This window comes from Drosophila hydei, unplaced genomic scaffold, assembly GCF_003285905.1.
Source record: "Drosophila hydei strain 15085-1641.00,03,60 unplaced genomic scaffold, DhydRS2 tig00000343-arrow-arrow-pilon, whole genome shotgun sequence".
Lineage (NCBI taxonomy): Eukaryota > Metazoa > Arthropoda > Insecta > Diptera > Drosophilidae > Drosophila > Drosophila hydei.
In genome coordinates this window covers 439,162-466,813 of record NW_022045713.1, presented here as the reverse complement: position 1 = coordinate 466,813, position 27,652 = coordinate 439,162, and the positions used below count along the sequence as shown (strand labels likewise).

The window sequence follows — 27,652 nt, the reverse complement described above, 5'->3', positions numbered from 1 at the left end:
ATACTAAATAAAACACTAAGAAAAATGTTTCTTTAATACATATATTATTATATCTTGGCAAATTTAATAACAATTTGACTATAATAAGTAACGCAGCTTATGGCTGCTTATTAGGTTTACAACAAGTTCTTCATTGACTACAAAAAAAAAAAACAACAAATAAACAACATGTAAGGGGCTGCCTATGACAGCCGTCTGTGCCATGCATATATATTTGTATGTGTATGTGCTTGTGGGTGTTTGCTTTAAATGGTGGGTTGTGTTTTCCTTTGATTTAGCCCCAACTGCGAGCCCCGCAAATGTCGACAACAGTCCAGTTCATGATGGTAACAGCTGGCTCCTGCTCAGGCTGCGGCACTGGTGCCGGGTCTAGTTCGGGATCGATATTGGGATCGGGATCGGGATCGGGCTTGGGCTCGTGCTGCGTTTCTGCTTGAGGCGTCGCTGTCATGGCTGCTGTAATTGACAAGCTACGCTCCTTGCCTACATCCACATCCACATCCACGTCCATTTGGAGAATGCATTTGTGGCTAACTGCATACATTAACTATGCTGTCACGTAATACTCTCGCTGACGCTTTTGGCACTTCTCCCTCGCAATGTAGCAGAGGGCAATTGTAATGAGTAGGGCGATGGTCACGCCCATGCCAATGCTGACCCACATTATTTCTTCGTTAATGCCCACATACGAACGCCCTGGAAGTGGGGGACAGGCGAGACAGAAGCAGAAAGATAGAGAGAAAAAGAGGGATTATTGATAAGCATTTTGTAATTGAATTAAGTGTAACTGCAGGCAACGGATTAATTACAATTCATCGAGCATACTCGGTGCGCATTTCAATTGAATGCATTTCAAATGCAATTTATTCACAATTCCGGTTGGGATGTCTGCCGCGTACCTACCGTTATAATAGTGATTAGAGTAGCCGGCTTTGCCAGCCACGCGTCCCGCTGGCATTTTGCTAGTAGTTCTTCGCTGGTGCGCCTGCTGGTTGCCAAAATGAAAACAGGACCGAGAAAAAACTTATAGCAGAGCGTAATAAATTGCGAGCGTGTAAATCACGCTTTGTTTTTATTTTCCACTTGGCAGCTGTGCCAGCAAAGTTTTGGGTCACTTCTCTAATTACAATTTATTTCCAGCTGCATTGCGGCCTTGGAGAAATGTGAGCAAATTGTTTTTTTATTTGCTTTAACTGGAAAGAGCAGAAAAACAACGAGAATTCAATGTCAATTCAAATACTATATTATAAAATGTATACATCGAAATTTCAATTTCGAATTCAAATTGAAAACGTTTGTGCGCTCAGCCTACACCATTGCTTACTACTGCGCGTTTACCAACACTTCTCGGACAGCTGTTCGTGTGTGTCACCAAAATTTTTATTGCTGCTGTTTTTTCTTTTGCTGTGCCGCTGAGTTTTCCTGTTCACGGAACAGCCTTTCGCGCAAATGGATGAACAAAAAGTGATTGATCAGCATAATGCCAGCTTGGCCGTAGTCTTGCCACTCGCCGAAACGCTGTGCCAAGCGACCGTTGAAGAGGAAGCAGTGCCCGCCCCAGATTTGGCATCTGACCAACAGCTGTGCTTATTTACCGGTACAAATATGTCTCCCTGCGGCTGTCGTAAGTACCATTTGGCACAATTTTTGAATACAGTGAATGCGTCGCAGTATTTGATAGTTGTGCAAACTGTCCGCTCAATCTGTGTTTCTATGATTTGTAGTGAGTAGCTTCATTCTTGTATTTCACAGTGTTTATTCAGTATGAATATTCGTGACATTTCCGTGATATCTGACAAGATAACAGACAATTTACCTTGTTAGCTGAGTGTTGGCTTCAACAGCTTTATCAATTACGAGTTTGCCAACACACAAAATATCGGTGCTAGTACGAAAATATAATCTATGGAAAGGAAATCTAATTTCAATAACTTCATATTTGTTAAACGTGAATAGGTTAGCTCAAACAATTCTTGGGAATGCTCGACTAGGAGACACCCACACACCCTCCACACACACACCCAACTGAACTGAAGTATCGATTCTTATCGATATTAAGAAACAAATGTTCAGCTTGTACTACGTACGATATCCAAGAGCATATATGTTCTCAATTTAAAGCCTCTAGGAATAAGTCGAGGAGCATGAACAGCTCGTCGTCCTAATATCGAATATATACCCTTTGTGGGGTCTTTCGAATGATGATTGGGGAAATTTTATTGAGAGAGAGAGAGAGCAGACCAGGACACGGTTAGTCAACTTATGTATGACTACTGACTTTAGTAAAGTGACGCAATTTCTTTCATCAGGATATTTATACTCGTTCATGAACTGAGAAGAGTAATTGGCTTTGTGCACCGTCCATGTAGCTCCTCATCTGTTTCTACGTCTGACTGTATGAAGACTAAGTATTATGTCGTTGGTTCTCTCAGTTTGTGAGTTAGCAGGCAATACAATATCTTTCGAAACTTAAATGCGCTTTTTAATCTATAACTTTAAACGCTAAATGGAGCTTTAAAAGCTAAATGATCACAGCATCCATAATAATATCTAGAAGTCATATGATCCGCCTATTGGTGCAAAAATATTGATTTTGTTCTAGGCTAACAGCTTGTGACTGTGAACGAGCCGTATGCAGTCGTTGGTTCCTACACTGATTCCATAAAGGCCATATATGTTTTTAGGATTATTTATAGTAGACACAGTTTGATAAGCTCGCTGCACACAGCTTGCCAGTCTAACTTCAACACAATGTGAGCTATATATATATCAGCTATATATATATATATATTTGAATCTTGCAATTGATAAGGTTTGCATTCCTATGGGGCTAGTCCAATCAGCGTACATTCAAGTTGTGAATAGCGTATACAATACATAGGAATATGAATATGGTTCGCTTGGCCTCGCTGAACTCTCATTGGTATTCGTGGCGGCGTGCCACTGTAAAATCCATATCCTTGCAGCAATGATAGATTAAAGTTCCGCTCAAACGCCTCGTTGGCTTCCGTAAGCGCACAAATTGCACAAAACTGCTCCAGCCACCTACCCCTAGGCTCAGCCCACAAACCTCTGGCCCCTAACCCTTTCCTCTTCTATCCAATTGACGGTTTGAAGGCAAAAACTTTCACCACAACAGTCAACGTTGCAGGACATTACGGATGCTGATGCTACTGCTACTGCTGCTGCTGCTGCTGCTGCTGCTGTTGCTGCAACTATTGCATCAGCCCAGCCACTGTCGCTGCACATTAGAAACTGCAATTGAAATGTTGGCGGCGCTCGGGTTTTCCGATGACCGCATGAATTATTCACATAATCCAGATTAAATTTTCGTGGAAAACGAATTTACTTTTAAAATGCTCCCTTTAAGCTTGCTTTAAATGTGTATTAAAGTGCCTTACGCCCAGGGTCACGATTTAACTGTAAAAACAAATCTCAAGGTGGCATAAGAATCGCTAAACTATAGATGTAGTATGACAGATTATTGTATAACTTAGAGATAAAGCAAATGGTTAGGTATATGTAGATCTCTCCCTCTCTCTTTCCTTACCTCTTTTAATCTCTTTCTCCCTATATCTCTCCCCACCCTCTTTCACGCTCCCTCGTTTTTCGTCTCTCTCCTTAACTCCCTCTCAACTTCTTTCCTTCCCTCCTTCTTAACCCTCCTCCGATCTCCCTCTCCCTCTCCCTCTCCCTCTCCCTCTCCCTCTCCCTCTCCCTTCCCTCTCCCTCTCCCTCTCCCTCTCCCTCTCCCTCTCCCTCTCCCTCTCCCTCTCCCTCTCCCTCTCCCTCTCCCTCTCCCTCTCCCTCTCCCTCTCCCTCTCCCTCTCCCTCTCCCTCTCCCTCTCCCTCTCCCTCTCCCTCTCCCTCTCCCTCTCCCTCTCCCTCTCCCTCTCCCTCTCCCTCTCCCTCTCCCTCTCCCTCTCCCTCTCCCTCTCCCTCTCCCTCTCCCTCTCCCTCTCCCTCTCCCTCTCCCTCTCCCTCTCCCTCTCCCTCTCCCTCGCTCTCTACCTCTCTGTCTCTCACTCTCTTCCTCTCTCTCTCTCTGACTCTCTGCCTCTCACTTACTCCATACGCCCTCCCCGTCTCCCTTCCTCCTGCTTTTCTCTCCCTCTCCATCTCTGTTTCTCTGACGATCCAAATCCAATAGCTTATGAAATATTTATTCACATATCGAAAATAGTTAAAGTTTTCCCACGGCAGGCAGTTGGGATTGGGGAGGTTTGACATTGAGTGAAGTTATCGGTTTTGTTAGCCTTGAAAGTTCGCATCTAATGCGGACGCCGCGCAGTTTTCTAAATATGCGATAAAAGTGCAGGGCCAGGCGAACTCTGATAAATGCAGGCGCGACAGGCGGCGCTGGAGTCATTTAGCAGGCAGCAGCTGCATTGGGCGCATTCGCTTTCGCTGGTCACATGGAATTCACTTTAACAAACGCAATTGCAGCTAAGCTGGAGGCAGAGCCGATCTTGAACAATAGACAGCTGTTGGGATTTCAGGTGCGCAGTCATGACATCGACTGGAAGCTCTTTGTCCGGCCGCTGGACGCGCAAGTCCGCGGAGAGCCCGTCTACCTGGACAGACAGTCGGATTTCTTGAGCAACTATCGTCGCACGGTGAACAGGAACAATCGACGCGAGCTGCTCGTCTGCCACGACATGATGGGCAACTATTTGGCAGATCGGTAAGTGTTAGCCAGAGCTCGACCTATATCGACAGGTAAGGAAATTACTTTCCATTCCAGGCATTATCACAGCTCGAGGAAGTACGACGATTATCGGTTCATGCACTGGTCTGCCGTGGACTACTTTTGCTATTTCAGTCACAACTATGTGACCATTCCGCCTAGCGGCTGGCTCAATGCCGCCCACCGACACGGCGTCCCCGTCCTGGGCACCTACATAGCCGAGGGCACCGCGGGCAGCAAGCTGCTCCACGAAGTACTCGCCAGCGTCGAGAGCGTTCAGCGGACAGTCATTGCTATGACGCGCCTCTGTCTCCACTTTGGCTTTGAGGGCTGGCTGGTGAACGTGGAGTGTCAGGTGCGCACCGAAGCTATGCCCAATCTCTAGTGAGTAACCGCAGCTTAATGGGGAGTACATCACTTATTGTTCGCCAACCCCGCAGCCTGTTCGTGGACGAGCTGCGCCGCGTGACCGAGACGCAAGTGCCGTACGGACGAGTCATTTGGTACGATAGCGTCATCAACAACGGGGAGCTGTTGTGGCAAAACGAGCTGAACGAGCGCAACGTGCAATTCTTTCGGGCCAGCCATGGCACTTTGATCAACTACTCGTGGAACGATCGCAGTCTGGCGAACAGCGAGGCATCCATACAGCGAGAGAAGGCGGCACCGCATCGCCTGTTCATGGGACTCGATGTGTTCGGTCGCGGCCAGCTGGGACGCTTTCGCAGCGCTCAGACCTTGGCCAGAATTGCGGCACGCGGCTTCTCGGCGGGCATCTTTGCGCCCGCCTGGTGCTTCGAGACACTGCAACAGTTCAACTACAATATACATGACAGAAACGGCGATGAATCCGTGAATGCGGCCTTCCTGATGAGAAACGAACACTGGTGGGCCCGCCTGTGGCCCAGCTTGGCCACGCACCCGTATCATCGGCTGCCCTTCTACACGAACTTCTGTGTGGGCTCCGGCCGTGACAGCTTCGAATGCGGTGCACGCCAACGGACCGGAGTGCCGTTCTTCAATTTGGCACGCCAGTCTCTGCAGCCGTCGGTGCCACTGGGAGAGAATGCGGAGCGCAGCTTTGACACCGCCTACGCCGGCGGCTGTGCGCTACGAATCATCAACTATGCACGTGCCTTCCGGCTATTTCTCACCGAATTTCAGTTTCCCCATGGCGCACTGCTGCTGGGCTATGCCTACAAAATAACCGCTCACGATGAAAGGCACGCGCTGGATGTTGTGCTGCGGTTCTGTCCGCCCCAAAAGCCCATGCAGGATGTCTATGTATTTTCTGGCGCCTATGGCGAGGCCGTTATCAAGCAAGGTGCATGCTACATTTCGTCAGTGAACGGGGCACTGCCGACCAGTCTGGTCCACGAACAACTGCCCCTGGAGCATGGTGCTCTCGGCGAGAACTGGAGGGTGCGCTACTATCTTGCCAAATTCGATGGACCCGTGCAGCTGCAGGACATTGGCGTGTTGGGCCGACGGCCAGAAGAGTCTGCGTCGGAGGCGTATATCGGCGCCATCTATGTGCAGAGCCTGCAGCTGGACGACTGGGAAAAAGCACAGTCAAGCCACAATATCAACATTCCAGTGTACAGCGAACAACTCTGGCAGCAGCACGAGATAATTGAAAAAGACATCACAGCCTAAAATAAACCAAGTGCATTTTATAGACATGCAAATGCGTTTTCTTCCCTATGTCCCTCGCCTGCTCTCTATCTCGCTGTCTCCCTGTCTCTTTTGATAAAGTGTTTTTACAGTTTCAAAGTTAGTTTCATCTGTGATTCGCTTGCAACATTAAGTGCTGGTAAGATTATCGTTACCAAGTGCGGCATCTAGAAGTCTCTTAACTATCAACCCAGACTGAAGGTCTAAGCCAAACCCTTAAGACTTATCTATAAAGCGTGAACTGTTTCGGCTTGCAATGAAATTTGCTTTAACTAAAACTAAATCCGTCTTAGCAGATAAGACACCATGCATTGCTAGCAAGAGTACTTAGTCTTCGGCATGACTGAAAATACGTTTTTTTGCTCTTTTTTATCTTTTTGCCTTGCAATTTGCCGTTCGGCTGCTCGCCATTATTCATCGGAAGCTGACCAACAAACTGCTCTACAGTTTTCGTAGACTTTTACGTTCTTCAGTTACGCAAATGTGAGCATGGAATGCCAACACCCACCCGCCCACTGCCCACAGCCCACTGCCCACTGTTCATTGTCCATTGCCGCCTGCCATCTGCCCTCTGCCCTCTGCCCTCTGGCTTATGCCCTGCACTTTTGCTGTCAGCCTGGTCACTTGACCATCAGTCAACTTCACTTGCAGCCCTTTGTGCGGCTTGTGGGCGTGGCACGTATATACATGTGTACCCCGTGGTTAATGGGCGGAAGGAGTCTTCCACAATTTGTTTGAAAAAGGCGTTTCCTAAAAAAATGGACACAAAACTCGCTCAGTTTTACAGCCAACCATAAAAAATTGTGCCACAAAAAAAAAAAGATAAAGAAGAAGAGGCGACAACGCGCTGGTCAAGCCACCAAGACAATTGCCACATACAGACACATGCTGCTCGCAATGCTCAGTGTGTGCAGCGCCCAAAAGCATGCCAAGTGCATTGCTCAGCGCTGCTCAAACTGTAATTTCACGCTGTTCTCGCTTGACCAGCCAGCACACACACACACACACACGCGGGCTCACCCTTGTGTGTGCCCGTATTTAATAAAGCGTTTTTATGCACCGTATTTTGTATTCATTTGCATATTTGTATATAATATTTATATGTATATATCCTTTTGTGTGTGGAACGTGGAACTTTTGTCTCTCTGTTCCATTATTGCCTATCGAAAATGTGCACAAACTGGATGTCTGTCTGGGTTTGTATTTAACTGAGCGAAGCGAGCAGCATGTGAACTCGGAGAGTAAACGTATTCCGCTCTGACTGTGTGTCTTCTAGGCGGCCGTCTGCCTCTCGACTTCATAGCATAGCTATAAAGATTACTTAATACTCTATATACATTTCCATATGTCTATATTGTTTTGAGTAAATGATTCAACCCAGGTACATTAAACCTGGTATAAAGTATGTAAAACACAGACTCATAATTGGAAGCTTTTCTCCGCATTAATTCGATTGTTAAACTCATTTAAAACCTAGCTACTGCCCGTTACCTAGGGAGCTGAAGAGGTAGTAAAGCTTGTTGAGAATATTAGCATATCTGCTACTGAGGCACTCTTCACTATGCCTTTGTCGGAGTTATGCCCCTTGAACATGAGATTTTGGGGTATATTGGTTAGACAAATAGAGGTGCGATAGCCATCATTGAGTATATATATATATATATATTTGATCAGCATCTCCAGCTGACTCTATCTACACATGTCCACCTGCCCGGCTGTCCATCTCGTAAACCACAAAAGCTAAAGACTTGAAATTTTAAATATATATTTCTGTAAGCCTCACGCAGTACCAGCTTAGCAATTTTTTCAATATCGATTTTTGTTTGACATTTTTTAAGCGTAACTTGAATGCTGAGTAAGTGCCTGAAATATATAAACCTATTTTAAATAATGAAGACTTGAGTTTTTTATACACACATCTGAATGTCATTAGCGTACTCTGAAAATTTGATTAAGGCGGTCCAACTACAACAAAAGTTATTCCATAATAAATTTCTTCACAAGGCGCAGAGTATTTTCCAGTCGGACACTCCCAACTGAGCACTGTTATTTGTTCTTTATTTTTGCCCAGCTTGCTGCTGAACGCTTTTACAGCTTGCTGCAGTTGACATCAGCTCAACATTTTATGGCACAGCCTCATGGCTGCATAAATAGTAAATATATAAACACAGATATGCAAGAATCAGCTTTAAACGAGCATCAAAGGCTGTAAACAGATGTCTTTATCGGAAGTGAAGTTAAGCTCGTGAAGATTATTTAATTATTATGTATTACTTAATTAAAATATGGAGAATATTATTAAATTGAGTAATTCCAACTTTTAAAATGCTACAAGCGAGCTCTCTGGAACTCAATCATTATCGATATCGGGTGAATGGCATTGACTTGAATTAAGTTGAAATTTAAGTCTCTGGCTTACCTGTGCTTTAAGATAGCTTTGACTATTTCGCCCACATGGACTAACATATAGATCCAGATTAAGAATATATATGTATGTCCCTTCCATTGCCCATTGCAAATATTTGAAAACAAAGAAAATATATTTGCATTTTTTATCACTTCAGGGTATAAAAAACAGTCGAGTGCAGCTCAGAGCACAAAGCCTCCTCGAAAGTGGGCAACTGGCTGTTAAGTCATCATCACTAAATAGTTTGTGTTAGCAAAATACAGCTTGGCAGCAAGTCAAAGTGTCGATAAAGCCATGCTCCGCTGTCAATTGAAACGGATGAGCTTGGGGGCAAACTGCAAGTGGAATAAGCCAACATTGTTGTCCATCATCTTACACCATGGACAATTGGGTATGCACAATGAAGGAGCGGAGCGCTGAAAGAGTGGATAGCTGCTATGATTGCCCGACCTGCAGATACCCTGCCAACGGCCTTAGGCATAGCTGGTACGTTTTTATAGCCAGAATGCATTACTGTGCGGAAAGTGAAAGTTTTTAGATTCCATTTTTCCTCCATGTCTTTTTTTGCATTCTCGCTGTGACTTTTTGCATTTGCTGCTGCTGACATCATTTTTGCATGCATGAGAGCATCTGAGGCCAGAGCTAAACTCTGCTCCAGTCCCTCCCACGATGTGTCGGACACAAAGTTTTTCTTCGTGGCCTTTTATTTGTTTAGTTTTCACTTTTATTCTTTATTTTTGTTGTTCCTCTTTTCTTGCCTTGTCGGACAACTTGTGCTGCTCTGGCTCTGCTCGAGAGAAAAGGACTTTGAAGCGCGCTGATGCGGAAGCGTAAACGCAGCTTTCCTGTTGGCGTTTGCTTGTGATTAGTTGGGGTTGGGTCTGACGCTGCGCTGCATTCAAACCAGGGCAGCCAGAGCTGCGCTTCGGGCAGCGTCATTAGCATTAAGCCGACCTATCAGTGTGATTTGTTAACATCTGGATTATGCGCAGCTAACGCTTCCGCCCACACTTTGCAGCAGCCCCTGCCTTTACAACAGAGTCCGGTGAGCAGTGCGTCCATTCAATTTGAATAAGCACCATTGAAACCTGAAAAATATAGGCCCTCGCCCACTTTTGCAGTCCATCGAACTCATTTGGAAAATGCTGTTTGCGGCTCTAAGTCAGCTAAAAGCAACAATTGCAACAAAAAACAGACAGCAACTGCAACAAACACAACAACAACACCAACAACAACTATGCAGATATTCGCCCTGGCTGGAATTTTTGGTTGACCCAGTTTCCGAGTTTTGGGCTCGGCCAGGCTCGGCGGCAAACCTCTGGCTGGGGTTTTCTGGTTTGGCATTTATTTCGCATTTCCAACGTTATTTCCATAAATGTACACAAAATTGTTAATTTAATAGCTGGCTGCAACAGCCAGCCATTGTCAAATGCAAAAGGACTTGCCTACGTGTGCGTGCGTTTATGCATCTGACAGTTATTGTTGCTGTTACAATGCAATTCAAGCCTTAACTACACATGGACTATGAAAGTGCACAAATTTTAACAATTTTCGCTAGAGCTGCAAGTGTAATGGTTTACGATTTACAGCAACAGCTTTTCGGCCAACAAGCCCCAGTGCATAACTAATTGGCATTTCAGGTTTGGATACCTTAATTGGAACAGGATAAGTGAAGTCATAACGTGGCATTTCTTAAGGCTAAGCAGAGAGCAACTAACTTCTATGTGGCTGTGCTCGACAATGGAATAATTTGCATATTAGGGGAATTAACGAAGTTAAACCAATTGAATTTTTCTTTCTTAAGTAAACTTGAATAACTCAAGCAATCAATCTAACTTAAGATTTCCTAAGCTAATCTAATCAAGTCTTATTTAACTTAGCTTAATGTTAGCTCACTTAATTTTGTTCTCAATCCACCAAACACAAGTTCGATATTTTTGGATTAAGCCAAGGCAAACAGTAGACCAGTTCGTGATCCAAAAGCCTTTGACTGCTCTAGACATATCATTTGTATTCAATTTTTAAAGAGGTCAACTCAAATTGGAGTTGTAATGAAAGCTACAGCCAAATGCCCTTGGTTATAATGTCTTAGAAGTAGGACTAAACGAATATCTATTCATAGCTTGAATTGCTACGAAAAGCACTCAATATCTATTGAGCATGCCATAGTAATTTCCGATTTGTCACGCCCACGCCCAATCGCATTCAGAAATACCTAATAAGCAGAGAGCTCAGAGGAGAGCAAATTTCAATTTCCAATTCTGTAGACGAACTGCGAGACAAACACTGCATAGAACACATATGCACTTTGCCTATGAGCTGAAATTGATTTTGAAAACGCAGAGCCAACTCGTTGAGACTGTAAATATGGAAAGTTAATAATACATGAGCAAAGTGAAAGGCAAGCCGAGGGCAGCTCGCAGTCAAGTGCTGGATTAACTTTTCTAATAATCCAACAGTTTGCCAGCCAACACAAATGAGGATAATAAAGGCTATCAATGTCATGAAATGTCAAAAGCTGTTCACGGGCGAAAATTTCAACGAAAATTTGACCCGAGCTGCAGGGCAACTTTGCAAAACTTCACAGATTTCGCCCGGGTAAAGTGAAGGGACGTGCTCGCTTTGTTCCAATTATAATAACATTTAAGCTGTCCGTTATCCGTAACCCTTAACCCGTAATCCGTAATGAGTAATCCGTAATCCGTAATCCGTCCTCAGTCCGTAGCCCGTAACCAGTTACTGCTCACCCGTGGCTCGGTAATAATATTTCACACACTTAAATCGAGTGCAGCGCACACAAAATGCAATGTGCGCAATTTCCGATCTCCATTCAAGTTGGCAATCTGTCACGTTTATCTGTGTGTGTGTGTGTGTGTGTGTGTGTGTGTGTCTGTGGTGTGTGCGTGCGTGTTTGGCTTTTATTCTTTGCCGCTGCTGGGCATCATTATAACGCACTAATGAGTTTCCGTCCGTCCGGCATCTCACTGTCTTGCAATTTCGCAATTCGCATAAATTAAAGCCCGCTTTCGAGGGCTGCGCTTTAACTGCAACAATATAAATCGAACAGCAGCAACAACAACAACAGCAACAGCAGCAAGTGACACTTTTGTGGTTGCACACAGTTGTACCTAATGTGCAACGCATTTTGCTTCCTTACTTATTTACAGGCCTGTGTCGAAAGCTTTCAACTGACCTAAAATAGAAGTGTTAAACAACTGCTTCAGTCGGGTATGCTCGACTAGAGCACACAAATATTCAACGCTTCTAGCGTCTAGGTATCTTCAATCCTCGTACGATATGAATACAAGTGACGAGGCCAAAGCTCTTCACTTCACTACGTTAATTACGGACTTAAATGAAGGAAGTTCTGGATTATAATCTTAATCATAGCGAAAATGGAAAGGAACTAACTGTTCATTCTTACTAGTAAGCCTACATTGTGCAATCACTTTTCTTGCAGCACCAGCAAATTGGAAAATGCTCAGATATTGCAAGCTAAAAGGGAGAATTTGAACTTGTAATCATAAATTTAAGAGTGGAACTTTAGAAACTTCCACAAAATAATACAGCTTGTTATCAAGGAAATTCATTTATCAAGCTTCACAGGCCAACCTGTCATCGACATGACTCACTATATTTTTCGCCAAAAAATATCCTTGAACTAAGCGACTGCAGACACTCACGCCGCATCAACTACCCAGACGGTTCCGCATCGCTCAGCACTACAGCATCAGATAACATTTCGCAACAAACTCATCTCCTGCCACACGGCTCAACATACTCTGACGATACTGTAGCACAGCAAAGACGCTCGCTCAGCAATTAAATCTATTTAAGGTTCTCAAATGCTATTCGACAATTCAATAAGAGATTTGACATCGTATTAAAATAAGCTGGGCCTTCAGACACTGCGGTAACTCGGGCTACGAAGGGGCAGTTGTAGCAGCTAAGGACTCAACTGTCCTCCCGCTTGTTTACATGGACAATTACAGCTCTAAGGGTTTCTGACAAATTTCTATTAACGTCAGTTCGATTGGGAATTTAGCCAATTACCAGCTAATACGACTTTGTCTTGGCCTCACACTCCTCACACAATAAAAGGCATTATTTCGCCTTAACATCAGCTCCTCGGTGCACCTACTGTAACAACAGTCAATACAATTCCTGTAGACCTATTCCAAAAAGCACCAACAACCTCATAAAAAATGTATTGAGATAATAATTAAGTTCCTAAAAAGTCAACATACTCTTACTTTAATATAAATGCTAACATTATTTTAGCAATACAACAGCGAGCCGAAGGCACAAATAACATAGCTCAGTCATAAAGTTTATGCTTAAATTTGTATTCATTCCTAAAGTTAAGCACCAATTTCTAGTGCTCTAGTCGAGACTGCTCGACTAGGAGATACCCTGAAGCTGTTTCAACTTCCTCTCGCTTTTTGGTTTAAGAGAAAAGTTATTGATTATTTTAAAACTTGATCTGAGCGAGTCTAGTCTACGTACTAAGTCTCTAGCAGCCATAGGTTTCAAGGTTGAATAGTTCAGATAGAGAGACTAATGAATAGACCGACCAACAGGACTAGATAGTTAATGGGCTCTGCCACGTCTCAGTCTGTGAGAAGAACGTATGTGAATTTTTTTTAAAATTGAAATAAAAATAAATGAAAATATTTAAAGAGAATTGGGAAATCTGGGCAAAGTGCTCATCGTGTGAATACTTTTCACTACGAATGTCTAAGGACTCCATGCCCAATGCCTCGTTACCTGCAGCCGGTTACTTAGCTCGAGCAGTTTCTCATTGTGTAATGCCAAGTAAAGAAACTGCAAGTAGTAAGAACGAAAGACATGCACTACTCAACTGGAGAAAAGTTTGTAAATTTGTATGGCCAAACTTAATGATTAATTGCCCGAATCGAAGCTGCCAGTCGATTGCCAGGGCGTAGTAAAATATTATTCTCATAAATTGTCTTTGCAAAATATTTGCAAATGTTTGCATTTGTGCCAAACTTTGACTAATAGCTGCAGTTCTCTAGCAGCTGCTCCATTCGACCAAAAATGTTGCGTATACGATACGAATAAAGTCTTAAGTGTTGTCCATTGTCTCGGATAGTTGGGATAGCCTACGAGGTCAGAACACTTTGTGCTTACTAAAGGCGGCTGATGTAAAGTCATGCACATATTCAGCTTGCTTAAGTGATTATGTTTTAACCAGGCAAGAGTAAAAGGTTCGCACTGAGTCAGCTTTGTAGGTTCTATTTTGAAAAAGTGTCGAAAGGAAAATGTTTAATGTTTCTTGCATCAAATGAATACTAAATCACGTTTCGCATTTCGCAATTTTTCCCATTTATCCACTCATTCTGCATGCGCCGAGCGTGTCGCTCTCTTTTGGGACAGCGGCGAAGGCGGCTGTTCGGGGCACAAAATTGTTGGGGTCGTGTTCAGGTCTGGCGGCGCCTCATAACTTTTACACTTGCAAAGGCAACCACAACGCAACACAAGACAACAGCCCAGCCATCACTACAACAGTTAAGTGTGTCGGCCGCGGTTCCTCTCCTTAAATGTCTAAGTGCTGCTGCCTTTTCCGTAATAGCTATCCAAATATATATTTATCTTTCTATACTTAAAGCATTCTCTTTACATTTATATTTGCGTTTAATTATATTTATCGTAAGCTTTCCATTGCAAGTTAGTAGAGAGTATCATCAAATGTGTCATCGATTGAGATAGACTTTCGTAAGCCTTTAATTCGTATACATTCAGAATCAATTGTACTTCAGCCCTAATGCTCTTTTGATAAGTGTAATGGGTTCATCGGTCGAAGAAGTAGAAACGAATTTGAAACTAGACGAATATTGTGCTTTGGCAAATGCACACGACTGGATGTAAGTGCACTTAGAACAAAAGTTATTCAACTAGAAAGTTGTATGTCTAAAAGAAGAGTGGACTGAGTGGTATAGCAGCCAGCGCAAGGTTCAAGGTATATCCTAGTCGGGCACTCCCCACAAGTGGCCTCTTGCTTGCTTATATCGTGTGTCATCTTTTCGAGTTATACAAGCTAACAACATAATAAAATAAAGAAATATATTTCTAATGTTTATTTTAATGCTTAAATATGATTTCGGTCATGTGGGCGTCATGGCTGGCGCATGCAAGGCGCAATATGGAACAATTATTCACAATCATCGTCTCTGAAGACATATGAACCAATGACGCCGCCAGCCCATAAAGCGCAGCAGATACTAATTTTCCCTGCTTGTAATGGCTCCTCCTATTTACATATCCATTCAACTAAAAATAGACTTCATTCTGATGATAAAATATATAAAGTTTGACGAACAAAGCTAATGTTTTGAAAATCATTTTTAAAATTGGCACTCGTTACTCTACTGTAAGTTTATTAATAATAAAATGTCTAGCTAAACTCAACTAAAGTCGGCTATCAGCGATTAAATAGGTTGCTCAATGAAGCAATGTAGCCAACTCAAAGTTGTAAGCCTCTAAAAAAAGCAGCCTTTGTGTGTTAAGCTAATGTGATATAGGCGAACCTTACTTCAGCACGCCTGCAGCGTTTGTATAGGTTTGATTGAGTTTTTGGTTACTAAATGCTATTAGCCTGTGTTATATAAGAATTATACATTATTGAGTTAAGCTAGAGCAGCTAAAAGGACCTTTAAAGCGACTCTAATGAGCAACATTTTATTGAGGTCGTTTATCAATTTGACTGTTTAAGGAGCACACGAAGCAGTTGCTTAAAGTCTGTTGGGATATTCAAAGTGTTTGTTTCGTTGTTTTGCTGTTGTTCTTAATAAAAAGCAGGAAGGATGCTCCAGGGCAATACAATCGCTGTTATTTGTTCAGCATTCAGTGCATTAATATTCGTCACTTTTTGCGCCTGTCCGTTGCACAGCGAAGGTAACGAAATCGCCGTTTAAATTATAATGCGCAATTGTTGGAAATCTTGTCGGCAATCAGTTCAGCGGCTCACACATCCATTGAAGGGCTAAAAGTGTTTGAAAAATGTGGCATGCAACAAGCGGGCCACAGCAAGCCGAAGCACGCCCTTGCCAGCAGTACGTATACGCAATAAATCAGCAAATCGCATCTTGATTGCCCCTACACACATGTATCGCATAGGCAGTCCGTGCTGCCTAGTTTACATGCAGCTATTGTCTCTGTAGGCCAAGGGACGAACAATAACAAACTTGAGGCTGCCATCAGTCAAACTGAAGCATGGGAGTCGGCTGTCCTTGTCATCGGCTGGTCGATCACATCAAATGCGAGCGCTTTACAAATGGCCCAATTTATCAACATAATAAAAGAGCCTTTTAGCTGCTCGGCTGCTGCTGCTTGAGGCCACTGGCAAACCGAAACCGATTGCAGAGCATTTCGAAAGTTAGTTAAACACTTCTCTCATAATTGCCGATTCCACACTGGGAAGCTGCTTTATGCTGTTGAGACTGAAAAATGAAATGATTTTCAGGCATTTGATGTCAGCCTTTTAGGCTGCTATCAATTCGTGATAAAAGTGAAATTTAAATGTAAATTGAAATTCTACACTGTTCGTCACAGGCCAAGTGAGCATATTGGCTGAGTACCTCAATATTTGAGGCGAATGGGAGTTGGTGGGGCAAACCCGACCACGCAATACGTGCGCTGTTCGTTCGTTTGATCGCTTGCCTCCATCAGCTTCGTCAGAAACTTTTTGAATACATCCTTTCGTTTGAGTGGAGTCCTTCAGGTGCTTCCTCAACGAGGCTCACAGTTTGAGCGACACTTTGACGTCAGTAGCAATTGTTTGTTTGTGCCTGTTTCAGTGGCTGTCGCCGCTCTTATTTGGCCTGTTGTTATTGTCATGAAAAGGCCCCAGAAATCAGCCCAAGTTGCCAGCGCGAAAATTTGCGCCGTCAGCGTTGTCGACGCCTTCCGTTCACTTTCCTGTCTGCCCGGCTGCCCGTCTGCCCGTCTGCCCGTCTGCTGATTTGCTTTGACGACGGGCGACTATTGCACACATAAACTGCCAAGCTACATTCACAGTAAACATACATGCATACACACACGCATCATGTGTGTGTGTATGCACAGGGTCGGCTTCTAAACGCTTCGACTGAAGACAAGAAACTTCTTGGTTTATCTTTCATATATTACTCGGTAACAAATTACAATATAATTTACTTTCCAATCAGCATTAAGTACTAACTACTTTGAGTTAGTTTAGACAATGCCACAGAGGCGCTTCTACAAGGGCACAAATTGGATTTGTGGCAGAGCCGCGTCAAGAAGTTCGCTACATATTAGATGAGCTTATCGATTCAGAGAGCACAATCAGTTTTAGACCCAAGCAGCTTGTATCATTGGAATCGGCTGGCGCTGCCCGAGTGCTGCCTGAACCGCTCCTGCACATAGATTCAGCTTATTATACATAATGTGTTTGTTGTTCACAAGCCTCACGCACTTTTTCATAATAGAAAAACTAAAGTTTCGCTTGGCATTTTTGCCACTGCCGCTGCTTTTGGGCTACGGCATGAAGCGGGCTGACAACTCCTAGGAGATGTCATAAATAAGCGCTTACAGCGACGTCAGGGCTGCCCCAACCGTAGCTCTGATGTGTGCTCGTGCGGCTGGTTGTGCTGCTGTCTGGCTTCCTGTGGCGGATCTCAGTCATTGTCTGCTTACGCTCTACAGTTTCGGACGTGGCCATGTCCAGAGCCGTGTCCATGTTGCCGAATCTCATTGCGAATGGCATATGCAAAGCAAAAGTCGCATAAATCAAATTGCCTGTCCAGAAGCTGGCAAAGCGACAAAAAGTCGACACTGACTAACTGTTGGCATTGGACCTGCCAATGGAGATGCCAAGGCTTGCCATGACAGTTGGCAGGCTTAGCGAACCTGGCCCTGCCTTGTCTCCTGTCGCCTGCCTGCCTGCCTGCCAAGCAAATTGGCCAAGGTCGTGGCTGGGCTAGTTGAGGTCGGTTGGGATCTCGAGAAGACTTCATTTCTGGCTTCTGGTTACCGACTGGTGCGTGATGTGTGCTGCTGCATGCCTCTCGCCTGCATTCTGCTTTAATACAACATCAGCTTAAGCGGAAGCCCGACCCGGCACAGGATGCACCCGCCCAGGCGGATGTTTGCCCGGAAACAGCAGGTGCATAGGGCCAATGAATTAGTTCTTGCCGCGCATAATCTTGAATAGTGAAACGGGAATGCATAGAACCTGAAACTGAGCAGACAAGCTCCATATGACATTGAAGTCCGTTTACCCGCCACTTGACACAGTCAAGCAGCTCACATCAGCAGCATCCTTTGAGCGCGTTTATCCTTGTGTCTTTCGAATGTTGCTTAAATAAACTTGTCTCCAACTCTGGCGCCACTTGGCAGCTGCCACTCAAGCAGTCACACACACACACACCGAGACACATTATTGCGTGTCATTTTAAATTAAAACTTATCTGGCGCCCCCCTAAAGTTGGCTGCAAAAAGTTGCATTGTCCATGGTAAACAGTTTCAGTCCTTACACTTGCCGAAATCACTTGCAACCTGGAAATTCTAGCTATGTGAGGCATAGGCTAAAGCATTTAGTGTTGCTTCAGTTGTAAGCATCAAAAAAGCGAACAGGCTTCAGAGCTATAGCCAGACGGTGCTCTCCCAGGACTGCGCACTTTCACGCTTGCTGTTGAGCGCCTTATATATATTTTTTCGACTGACATTATCAGATCAGATCAGTTGATCTGCTGGCATTATCTAGCATTTATAGTTGCTGTTCAATATACCAGCTTAGATGGACTTGCTGGTTGTTTCTTATCTCAATGGCTATTTCTATCAATTTGCTCGAAATGGATTCGAAATGGAAACATTTGACTGTGCCCAATATATTAATAACAAATGTACAAAGTTATCTTATCATTTGAGCAAATCAGTTTAATATATATGCATATATATATATATTTCAATTATACCTAGAGCTGCAGCACATAAAATTTAAATTAATTTTGTTTTGCAAAAAAAAAAATATTTAATTTTTGTCTCAGTGCTGCCATTTTTTGGCACTTGGCAACTGAATTGGCTCCGTTGGCTCTACTCTGTGCACTTGCCAAGTACATTAAACAGGTTTGCCCGTCGCCCCTCATAGACCACGCCTTAACGCTTCCTGGCAGCTATATATGCATGCTCTCTCTCTTCCTCTCTCTCTCTCTCTTGTGTTCTGCGCGCTTTTAATTAACTCTCCAAATACATTATCTATTATATACCCAAAATGTATACTTATATATTTACACACATATGTATGCCAGTGTGTGTGTGTGGGCGGTTGTGTTTGCATTTTTGAGTGCATTTTCGTGTCCTTGTTGTTGTGGCCGGTGCACTGTGAACGCCGACAGCATTAATGCTTAACAACGTGTTATTCCATGTCTAAATTACATTTATGGCCCCATTCAGTGCAATTTATGCGAACATGGGCCATGGCACTTGGGCATAATCATTATGGATTAACAAGCGCAGCAGCTGATTGAAACTATCTGTTATGATGCCATCAATTAGCTTTGGCTCTTGTCGAGCTGCACTCGAAAGCCATTAGCATAAATAAGCTGCACATGTCCTTTATGGCAACTAAAAGTCAAATGAGTTTCGAAAGCAAAGCAAAGCAAGCAAAGTTGCAAAAGCATATATACTGAATACATAGCATACGAGTTGCCAGAGCACACTGAGAACGAGACAGTTTCAGGCGAGGCAAGCTAAGAAATGGAAGACGACGATGGAGGACATTGTAATCCGCTCTAACAAGCAAAAGCTGCACTTGAAGTCCAGCCGGAAGGTATTTAAGGCAAACTGAATGAAGCCCAGGGGCCATGACATGAGCAACAACATAAACAGTTACAGCACCGACAGCAGCCGCAGCAGCAACGGAAAGTAAATTAAATAGGGCGAATCGTAGTCTATACCCTGGGTCCGTTTGCAGCCCTCCAAGTGGGTCGTATAGCTGTACCCCGCAATCTTTATACAGAATTCTCGAAGGATCTATTGTTGCCCAGTATGAACAGATCAGCGACGAAAGCAGTAACTTCTATGTGCCTGAGTTATTCATGGCGATGCTCAGGGTAGCTGTTCGTTGTGCTCCTGCGACCAGCGCGCTTTATGCCCTTATCTTCTTCTTTTTGTCTTTTTTAATTCGGGATTCACATGTTGGGCGTGGCAACCAGCTGAGCACGTTATTCGATACAAGTGTGTGTGCATGTGTGTGTGTGTGTGTGTGTGTGTGCGCGTGTGTATGTGCGTGTTATCGTGCTTGCGTGTGTGTGCCAGAGGCAACACGCTCCGCATTATCCTTAAAAACATCAACGTCAACATATTAATAGTTGTGCCTGGCACCAAGCAGCCAGTGGGACCAGATCCGCAGCGCAGAGCATGCTCATGGGCACTCAAATGATGAACCTTAACAAACGCAGAGACTCAAAAAATATATAAGAAGATATAAGGCAAAAGCTGATTTCAGTAAAGGTGCGAGGAATATAGGAAAAATATACTCGGTTTCCATTGAAAATACTTTCATCGGCTTCATTTCTGTATGGGTTCTGAGAATTGGCACCGCCAACCTCATTCTTGTGTCACAGACGACCCACTGGGTGGCTGACAATGTTCGTTATGAATGGCAACAAAAGTTGCGTGAGTTGGACGTTTTGTTTGCTCACATCATTGGCAAAACCAAATTGAAAACGCGTCACAGCGTTAGCGATACACAAGCAAACACACACACACACACACAGAGAAGAGAGTGTGTGTGTGTGTGTTATTTTATATAGCTAGAGCCATGTGCGGAGTCCCAACAAAAACAATAATTGGCAATGATATTTAATCAGACGAGAATTGAGAAACAACTGTAACGTTGTATCGACCCCTTGACCCCTGCGAACGCCCTGACCCCCTGACCTCCCATGCTTGTTGCTGCCTGCTGTTTTTTGGCTCCATGCGAATGAAATCTCGACCAACATTTGTAGCCAAGCTCTGCCCAAGGCATTTCCTCTGAATTCCCCAAGCTCCCTAACATGGCGTACTTCACTTTTCCCATAAAGGATGCAAATCTACTTATATTAGATCCTAATCTCAGCCAGCTCGTTAAAGCATCGGCCTATTCTCACTGTGTTGCTCTTTGGATCCTCTTTGTGCCCTTCTTTTACTCTCCTTATTTCTCTCTTTTTGCCCTTCTCTCCCTATCTCTCTGTGTGTCTCTTTCTCTCTCTTTCTGTAGTTCGCTGGCTCCTTTCTGTATCTCTCTCTCTCTCTCTTTTTCTTTGGTATTTCTTTCTCTTTTCCTTTTTCTCACTTCCTGGCGAGCTCTCCCAATCTCTCTGTGTATCTCCGTCTCTCTCGCTCCCTCTCTGTCTCTCTCTGAAGTTCCCTCTCTGTTACTCTCTCTCTCTTTCTGTCTTTTTCTCTCTTTGCCTCTGTCTTGCTCTCTATCTCCCTATATACTCTCTCTCTCTCTCTCTATGTGTGCATCTTCCTCTCTACCTCTCTCTATTTTTTGTAGCTCTCTGTTTCCTCTGTGTGTTTCTTTCTATCAGTCTTTTTCTCCATTTGCCTTTCTCTTGCTCACTCTCTCTTTCTTTCTGTATCTATCTGTACCCTCTGTCTCTGCATTCCAATCTGGCTTTCTTTTCCTCAGACTCTCTCTCCTTCTTCACTCTTCACTCTTTCTAGTTCATTCTCTATCTGTCTCCCTCTCCCCCTCCCATTCTTTAACTCTTGTCAATAAGTTATCATATTCTAGATTGAATCACTATATCATATGCCATCAATACAAGTCCTTCTTCCATTATACCTCAGTCATGCCAGTAGAGAGCATTCAGTGTTCATCATGCCACATCTAAGATCAAACACATAAATATATATATACACGAAAATATATGAATGGATGGAGCTTGGTCACGCATCTCAGTAGCTGGGCAGAGAGCAGCAGGAAGTATCGAAACATTTCAATCGAAAGCGTAAATGAATTGTAATGCAATGTAATTGCAGAGGCCCGATTGAAGCTTTATTTCGGCAAATTGAAATTTATTGATTTTGACTAATTAATGAATACAAACGGTAAATGCTGCAGCAATTCACTGCTCGCATCTATCACTTAATAATCATCAACATATCGAGTGGCTTATGGGAAACTAGTGCAGATTAGCTCTATTATCCTCGATAATGGGATGTATTGTACCGGGTGCTTAGCCAACTAAACGTTAAATTACCTTAACTCTGACTTAAGCTGCTGCTGGCCGTATTTGCAGCGCTTTGTTCCTTGGGCTTGAGCGTGGAAGATAATCTCTGCTCATTAGCATCTCAAAGCTCAGCTTGCACTTTGCCCATTGTGCTCACGTTTCCGGTTCCAGGTCTTTGGGTTTTCCGCTTAACGCTTCCCAGCCACGCCCGCCGCCCCACCAGACACAATCCCACAATTTTGAAAAAAATCTCATTCACGTACATTTTTTATGCGCTGTCAACCGCGTTCCCTTTTTTTTAATTCTCCTGTCTTCGTGTTATTTTATGCATTCACTTTTATACCCTGTGCAGGCGAAGTATAACAAGGGGTCGTTGGGCTATGCACAAATGACAGTTGTCTCTGTATTTCTAATCGAGTGGCCTTGCTACTTCCATCCTTCCAACTCTTCTCTTTAACTTCTTAGCATGCAGATATAGGCCTATATCTGTCGGATAAGCCACTCACTTATATTGGAATGAAGGACGAACCAATGACAGTTGCCTTTGTGGAAGGTAATGAGCCTGAGATTAACTGTTGGCATATGAAACGTGAAGAGATTGAAGCGTGGAGTCTGAAATGCCCGGATTGCCCCCATTCCCGACATACTCAAGTCTTGTTAAGATATCTTGATCAAGCTAAGCATTTTCGAGCCATTATTCTCTTGCCCTAATGATTATTCATGAGCCTGTTTAACACTTGGAACACTTGTTCCACAGGGTATACTCTAGTTGATTTATATTGATATTTGTATTTAGTATTTCGTTGCTCGCCAATGGGCGTGCCGCGACCAGCTGCAATATTGCTGCCGCTGCTGTTGCTGCTGTTGCTGTGGCTGAGCACTCGGCACGTTGAGTCGCAGCCACGAACTTGTGTTACCTACAGTCTTCACATACACAGACACACACACACACACATTTCCTGTGCCCCCCTTATTCCATATCAAACGCAGTCTGAAATGCTGTCGCCGTTACCAAGGAAGCGCTCGCAGCCAGACAACGGATTGCATCTATGCAACTTGTTGTATTGTGAGGTGATGTTGCTGTTGTTGTTGCTGTTGCTGTTGCTGTTTGTTGTTGCTGTTGTTATTTGCATTGTTTTGTTTACATTATCTGCCGGTTTCTGCACAGCTGCCTTTGAATGGCAACAGCGCGATATCCTTGCCGTTGTCGGCCACGCTTATAGAGCTATTACCAGAGCCGGAGCTGCCCGTTTGCAAGTCCCTAACCACCCTGGCATTTGACAGTTGGCGCACAGATGCTACGCCGCAGCATTTTAAACTCGCATTTCCATGTAAATTAAATTATGCTGAGCAGCAGCAATTGGCAGCTAAAAGCACATTCGCACTGAGTGCAGGACGGATCCACGTTTGCGTTGCCAAATTGCACAAATTCGTGTGAAAATTGTGTCCTGCACGTGTCCTTCACAATTGGCATCGAAACGAAGTTTCGCCAAAGTTTCTTGCGTTTTTTCTTCTGTTTTTTTCCAAATTAATGAGTTTCAACAAGTGGCACATAAAAGGAAAACCAAAATAAAAACGTGCACCCAGCTGAAAGCCAACAAGAAAAGTTTGTCATAAGTAGCCCAATCCTCATCCGCATCCCACTTGCCATTTGACTCTGCAGCAGCAACAGCAACAACAGCAGCAGCTGCGGCTACACCTAGACCTCTGGCATTTGCATATTTTTCTACTTTTTATATAAGCTCTGCCCTTTTTAAAAATGGCAAACAAAAGGGAATCTGTGCATAGAGAAGCGTCGCAGCAGCGCCCTAAAGTACAAAAATATCTTCGCCTATCTATCTGTCCTCATGCGGGAAAGGATCTCAAAAGCGACTAGACTAGAGAAGAAATGAGATCTGTGCATAGAGAAGAAGATACAATATAGACTCGGCTTTATAAAGGAAACAATCTTAAAGTGACTAGATCAGAGGAGATGAGATCTGCGCATAGATAAGCATCATGACATCTCAATAAAGTGAAATTTATATTATGCTGCATATCTGTCCGTGTTCAAGTAGAAAATGATCTCAAATGTGACTAGCCTAGAGGAGCTATGAGATCTGTGCTTCACATCAGCCCAATAAAGTTAGAGCTAAGCCTAAACATAGTCGCCTATCAGTCCATCTTTTTATAGGAAATGATCTCAAAAGCGACTCAACTTCTCGGAATAAGATATTTGTGTATGAAGAAGTATCGCGCCTGCCCAATAAAGTATTACATTTTTCTGTCTGCGCTCGTCTTCATGCTGGAATCAAACTTGAAAGCGACAGAAGACTTTGGTATGTAAATCGTCTGTCTTGCTTTGTCCTCCTTGATTTTTCCGACGATTTTGCAGTAGTGAGTAGACTAAGCATAAGTGTCACATCTGTTTATCAGCTTCTCAGCTAGCCTAGAAACAGTTAAATATTGATGTTGTAGTCTAGGGTATCTGCTGATCGGTGCACTGATCAGTTTTAACAAGGTTACGTGCTTTTTTGATGTTTTCGAATTAGTGTTGAGAAATTCCAGCACGTGTTCTGCTTAGCCAACATGTAAAGGGTTGTATCCTCGCTGGCGTATCGTAGTTTAGCCCGCTGGCTGCTTAATTAAAGCCGCGAAGTGGACTTAGACAAAAAGGCAAACCAAACATGGGCAAAGTGATTCAATTAGCGGGCAGCTTGGGTGCAGCTGTTGGTGCTGCGACTGCCAAGGACTCAGTCGAACGGCAATGAAAAAGGAAAAAAACAGCAGTAAGAAAACTGTGGAAGACATGACAGGAGAGGAGAGCGTAAAAAACACACTGTCTGGCAAAAATGTTAATTACAGAAACCGAATTATGTTTATGCATATTTCATGCGTTTAATGAATTTACAAAACTCGTCCTCCTGTTGCCGTTCGGCGCGCCCTCACGGGAATCACAGTCAAGCAGGCGACTCGAGCTGTCAGTGCCACAGCGTCGAGTCCGGGGCAAGGCAAAGTAAGCAGCTGCTTACTCAGTTGTCGCTAAGTTGCTGGCGCCTGTTGCTCAAACAAGTTGGTTGCATGCCTCTCTCACTCTCAAGTGTGTTGTCACAGTTTTCGGGCGCTGCATAAGTTAAGCTCGTTTATGGAGTTCTTTGAGGGAAATGCTTTTGCCTAGCACTCAAAGCGTAACCCAGTTCCCACAGGCAATGGCAAGTTGCCTTAAAGATTACCCATAACATACAAGAACTTTAACTTTACTCTAGTCGGAAATACGAACTACACCAACTAGAGCAGCTTCAATCCGTGAATATGGAGCTGGGCGGCTGCCTTGTTTTCAGATCTTGGAATATATAGTCTATGAAGTCTTTACTTATAAATTTACTTTCAGTTCTTATTTCAATAATAATGTTCATCAATTTCATTTGATTATCAATTCTATTTCAAATAAATTTCATTTTCCTCAGCTCTATTACTCTCTAGATGGACGAATGTAATTCAGTTAGACAAACAGTATTCATAGTGGTCCCAGCTCTCAAGACTGATTTCAATTCAATCGAACTGAAATTTAAAATTCTAATAAAGTATCAAAGTTCGTCTTCAAAGTTCAAGACAAGAATAATATTCTTGATGAGAATGATATGAATTTATTTTTTATACTCGTTCACGAATCGAAAATCGAATATTGGTTTTGTGTTATGTCCGTGCGTTCTTCTGTCTGTTTGTCCTTCTGTCCTTTCGTCCGTTCGCCCGTTCGTCTGTCCATAGGTCCGTCTATACCATCGTCTGTCCGCCCGTACATTAGTCCGACTGTACCTTGGTTCGTCCGTGCGTGCTGCGTCCTTCTGTCCTTCCGTCTGTTTGCCTTTGCGTCATTTTGCCTGTCTGTCCGTCTCTCTCTGACTTGGCAATTTGGAGCAATAGCTCCAGAATGGACAACTAAGTTACTGCCGACTCAAGCTCAAAGAGTTTGAGAAATGACTTAACTCCTTTTAGGTCGTGGACGGGTATTACGCAGTCGGTGCCGCACAGCTGCAACACTTTGGCTTGTCTTGTTATCGAGTTACTTGATATTCTACGCTCATAATGTTAATGCAAACCAAAATATACATCATGTGCGCCATTCTCTATTAGTTTTGATGTTGCCAAAAGTTCGGCTGCAGCTGGAGATGAAGATTCAAAGTTTTCAGGCTGAACATTAACATTGTCTATTGTAAGGTATCTGAAAGTGCACACTGTTGCAGTAGCTTAGGCGTCTGCCGTAAATCAAAACGGGCCATAAAAGCTGCCCGCATCCTCCTGCTCGAAAGCCATAAAAAAGTGAGGCGTGCAACACGGGGCCAAGTAGGCATCGCTCGGGGCGCAGTTGAGGCCAAGAGCTATAAATCTAATGATAATTTGATGCGCCACATTTAACGATGCTTTAGCGACATTTTGCACAAAAGAATACCCACAACCCAGGCCCTTCGCGGATAGAGGTCAACGCACCCGTCGCGCTCCCACTTAATGCCACGACTCCAGCGCTTAAGCACAATTAAATGTTACAAATTCCTTTAAGACTGTTGCACACGCAGCCAAGTAAAGTAAAGAATTCAAATTCGGATTTCGGAATCCCCAGTTATTGCCAGTCATTCGCAGTTAACGAGCGGCTTCTGTAGGAGAAACGTTTTCCAAATGCCATTTAATGTTGCCCGCCAGGTGGCGCCAGCGACGGCAGAGCTTGGCATATTTGAATGGCGTCGCTGGGGCATGCAACTGATTTGGCAAACATTATGCAACTGTAACAATTGCTGACAAACGAAGCCAATCAGTCGCCAGCGATAATAAGATGGAGACAGGGATGATGCGACGCATTTGCATTGCAGTTGAAGCTCTGCCACCTGACTTCAGCTGCTGACGAGACGGAATGATGTTTGCCATCAGGATTGGCAGGTTAGGCGAAGCTGCTCAGCTTTGATACTATGAATGTATATGCTGGCAGAGCGCGGCGTAATCGGGCGTCTGATTGATCAATGCATTAGTCGAACTGAACGAACGAACCCCCAAACTGTGGCCAGTCCTCTGCGGATGGTCCAAGTTGGCCCATAAAAATACAAAAAATGAAGACCCAAAAGGCAAAGAGAGCAAAACACTCACTGGGGCCACATAAATTGTCATGTGAGCGTACGAAATTATATGAAAGATTCATGTTAATGGCATTGAAGTGTTTATGCGGCGTATACTTGATTTGTATTTGTCGTTCGTAGATATGTAAAAAAAGGGAATTGTGGATCTACAGATAAATAATTAAAGAGGCAAGCGACACGCGCTGGCGTTCATGATTACGGTCAAAAAGATGTCAATGGGACAAAATGATGTTGGCCTATTGAATGGGGCAATGGGCCCGTTTAAGCCACCACCACTTGGTAGGGAATTGTTGGCTAAATACTCACGTCAAGTGCCAGACTCCTCTGGTCTAGTGCTGTTGGCTGACACGGATGCTGCGGCAACGCCTTTGACTTGTCTATGAATTCGCTTTTTTGAAATTATCAACTGAAATGTGCGTCGAGAGCCGTTGGCTGCCACTGCTCGGGCTGCACGCACAGGACCGACTAACAACCTGCCACTGGGCGAGACAAAAGCGAACTGAGCCACATCGCCGCTGATGCTGCAGCCGTACGAATACGAAGCCTGCCACACGATGCCAAACCAAACGAAACGAGT

At 43.9% G+C, this 27,652-nt stretch overlaps 2 protein-coding genes across 2 annotated transcripts; one reads left to right on the top strand and one right to left on the bottom strand.

The window, feature by feature from the left end:
* Window positions 1-110: 110 nt before the first annotated feature.
* LOC111596581 lies at window positions 111-27,535 on the bottom strand. Its single transcript, XM_023310855.2, has 3 exons — window positions 27,382-27,535; window positions 904-1,193; window positions 111-696 (listed from the first exon to the last, which is right to left on the bottom strand). The coding sequence occupies exons 2-3, from the start codon at window positions 956-958 to the stop codon at window positions 548-550; spliced, it is 204 nt and encodes a 67-aa protein (XP_023166623.1). The 5' UTR covers window positions 959-1,193; window positions 27,382-27,535; the 3' UTR covers window positions 111-547.
* LOC111596580 (cytosolic endo-beta-N-acetylglucosaminidase) lies at window positions 1,279-6,369 on the top strand. The gene is made up of 4 exons (XM_023310854.2): window positions 1,279-1,624; window positions 4,447-4,684; window positions 4,745-5,071; window positions 5,128-6,369. Exons 1-4 carry the CDS (start codon window positions 1,450-1,452, stop codon window positions 6,341-6,343), a joined length of 1,956 nt encoding a protein of 651 aa, XP_023166622.1. The 5' UTR covers window positions 1,279-1,449; the 3' UTR covers window positions 6,344-6,369.
* Window positions 27,536-27,652: the final 117 nt, after the last annotated feature.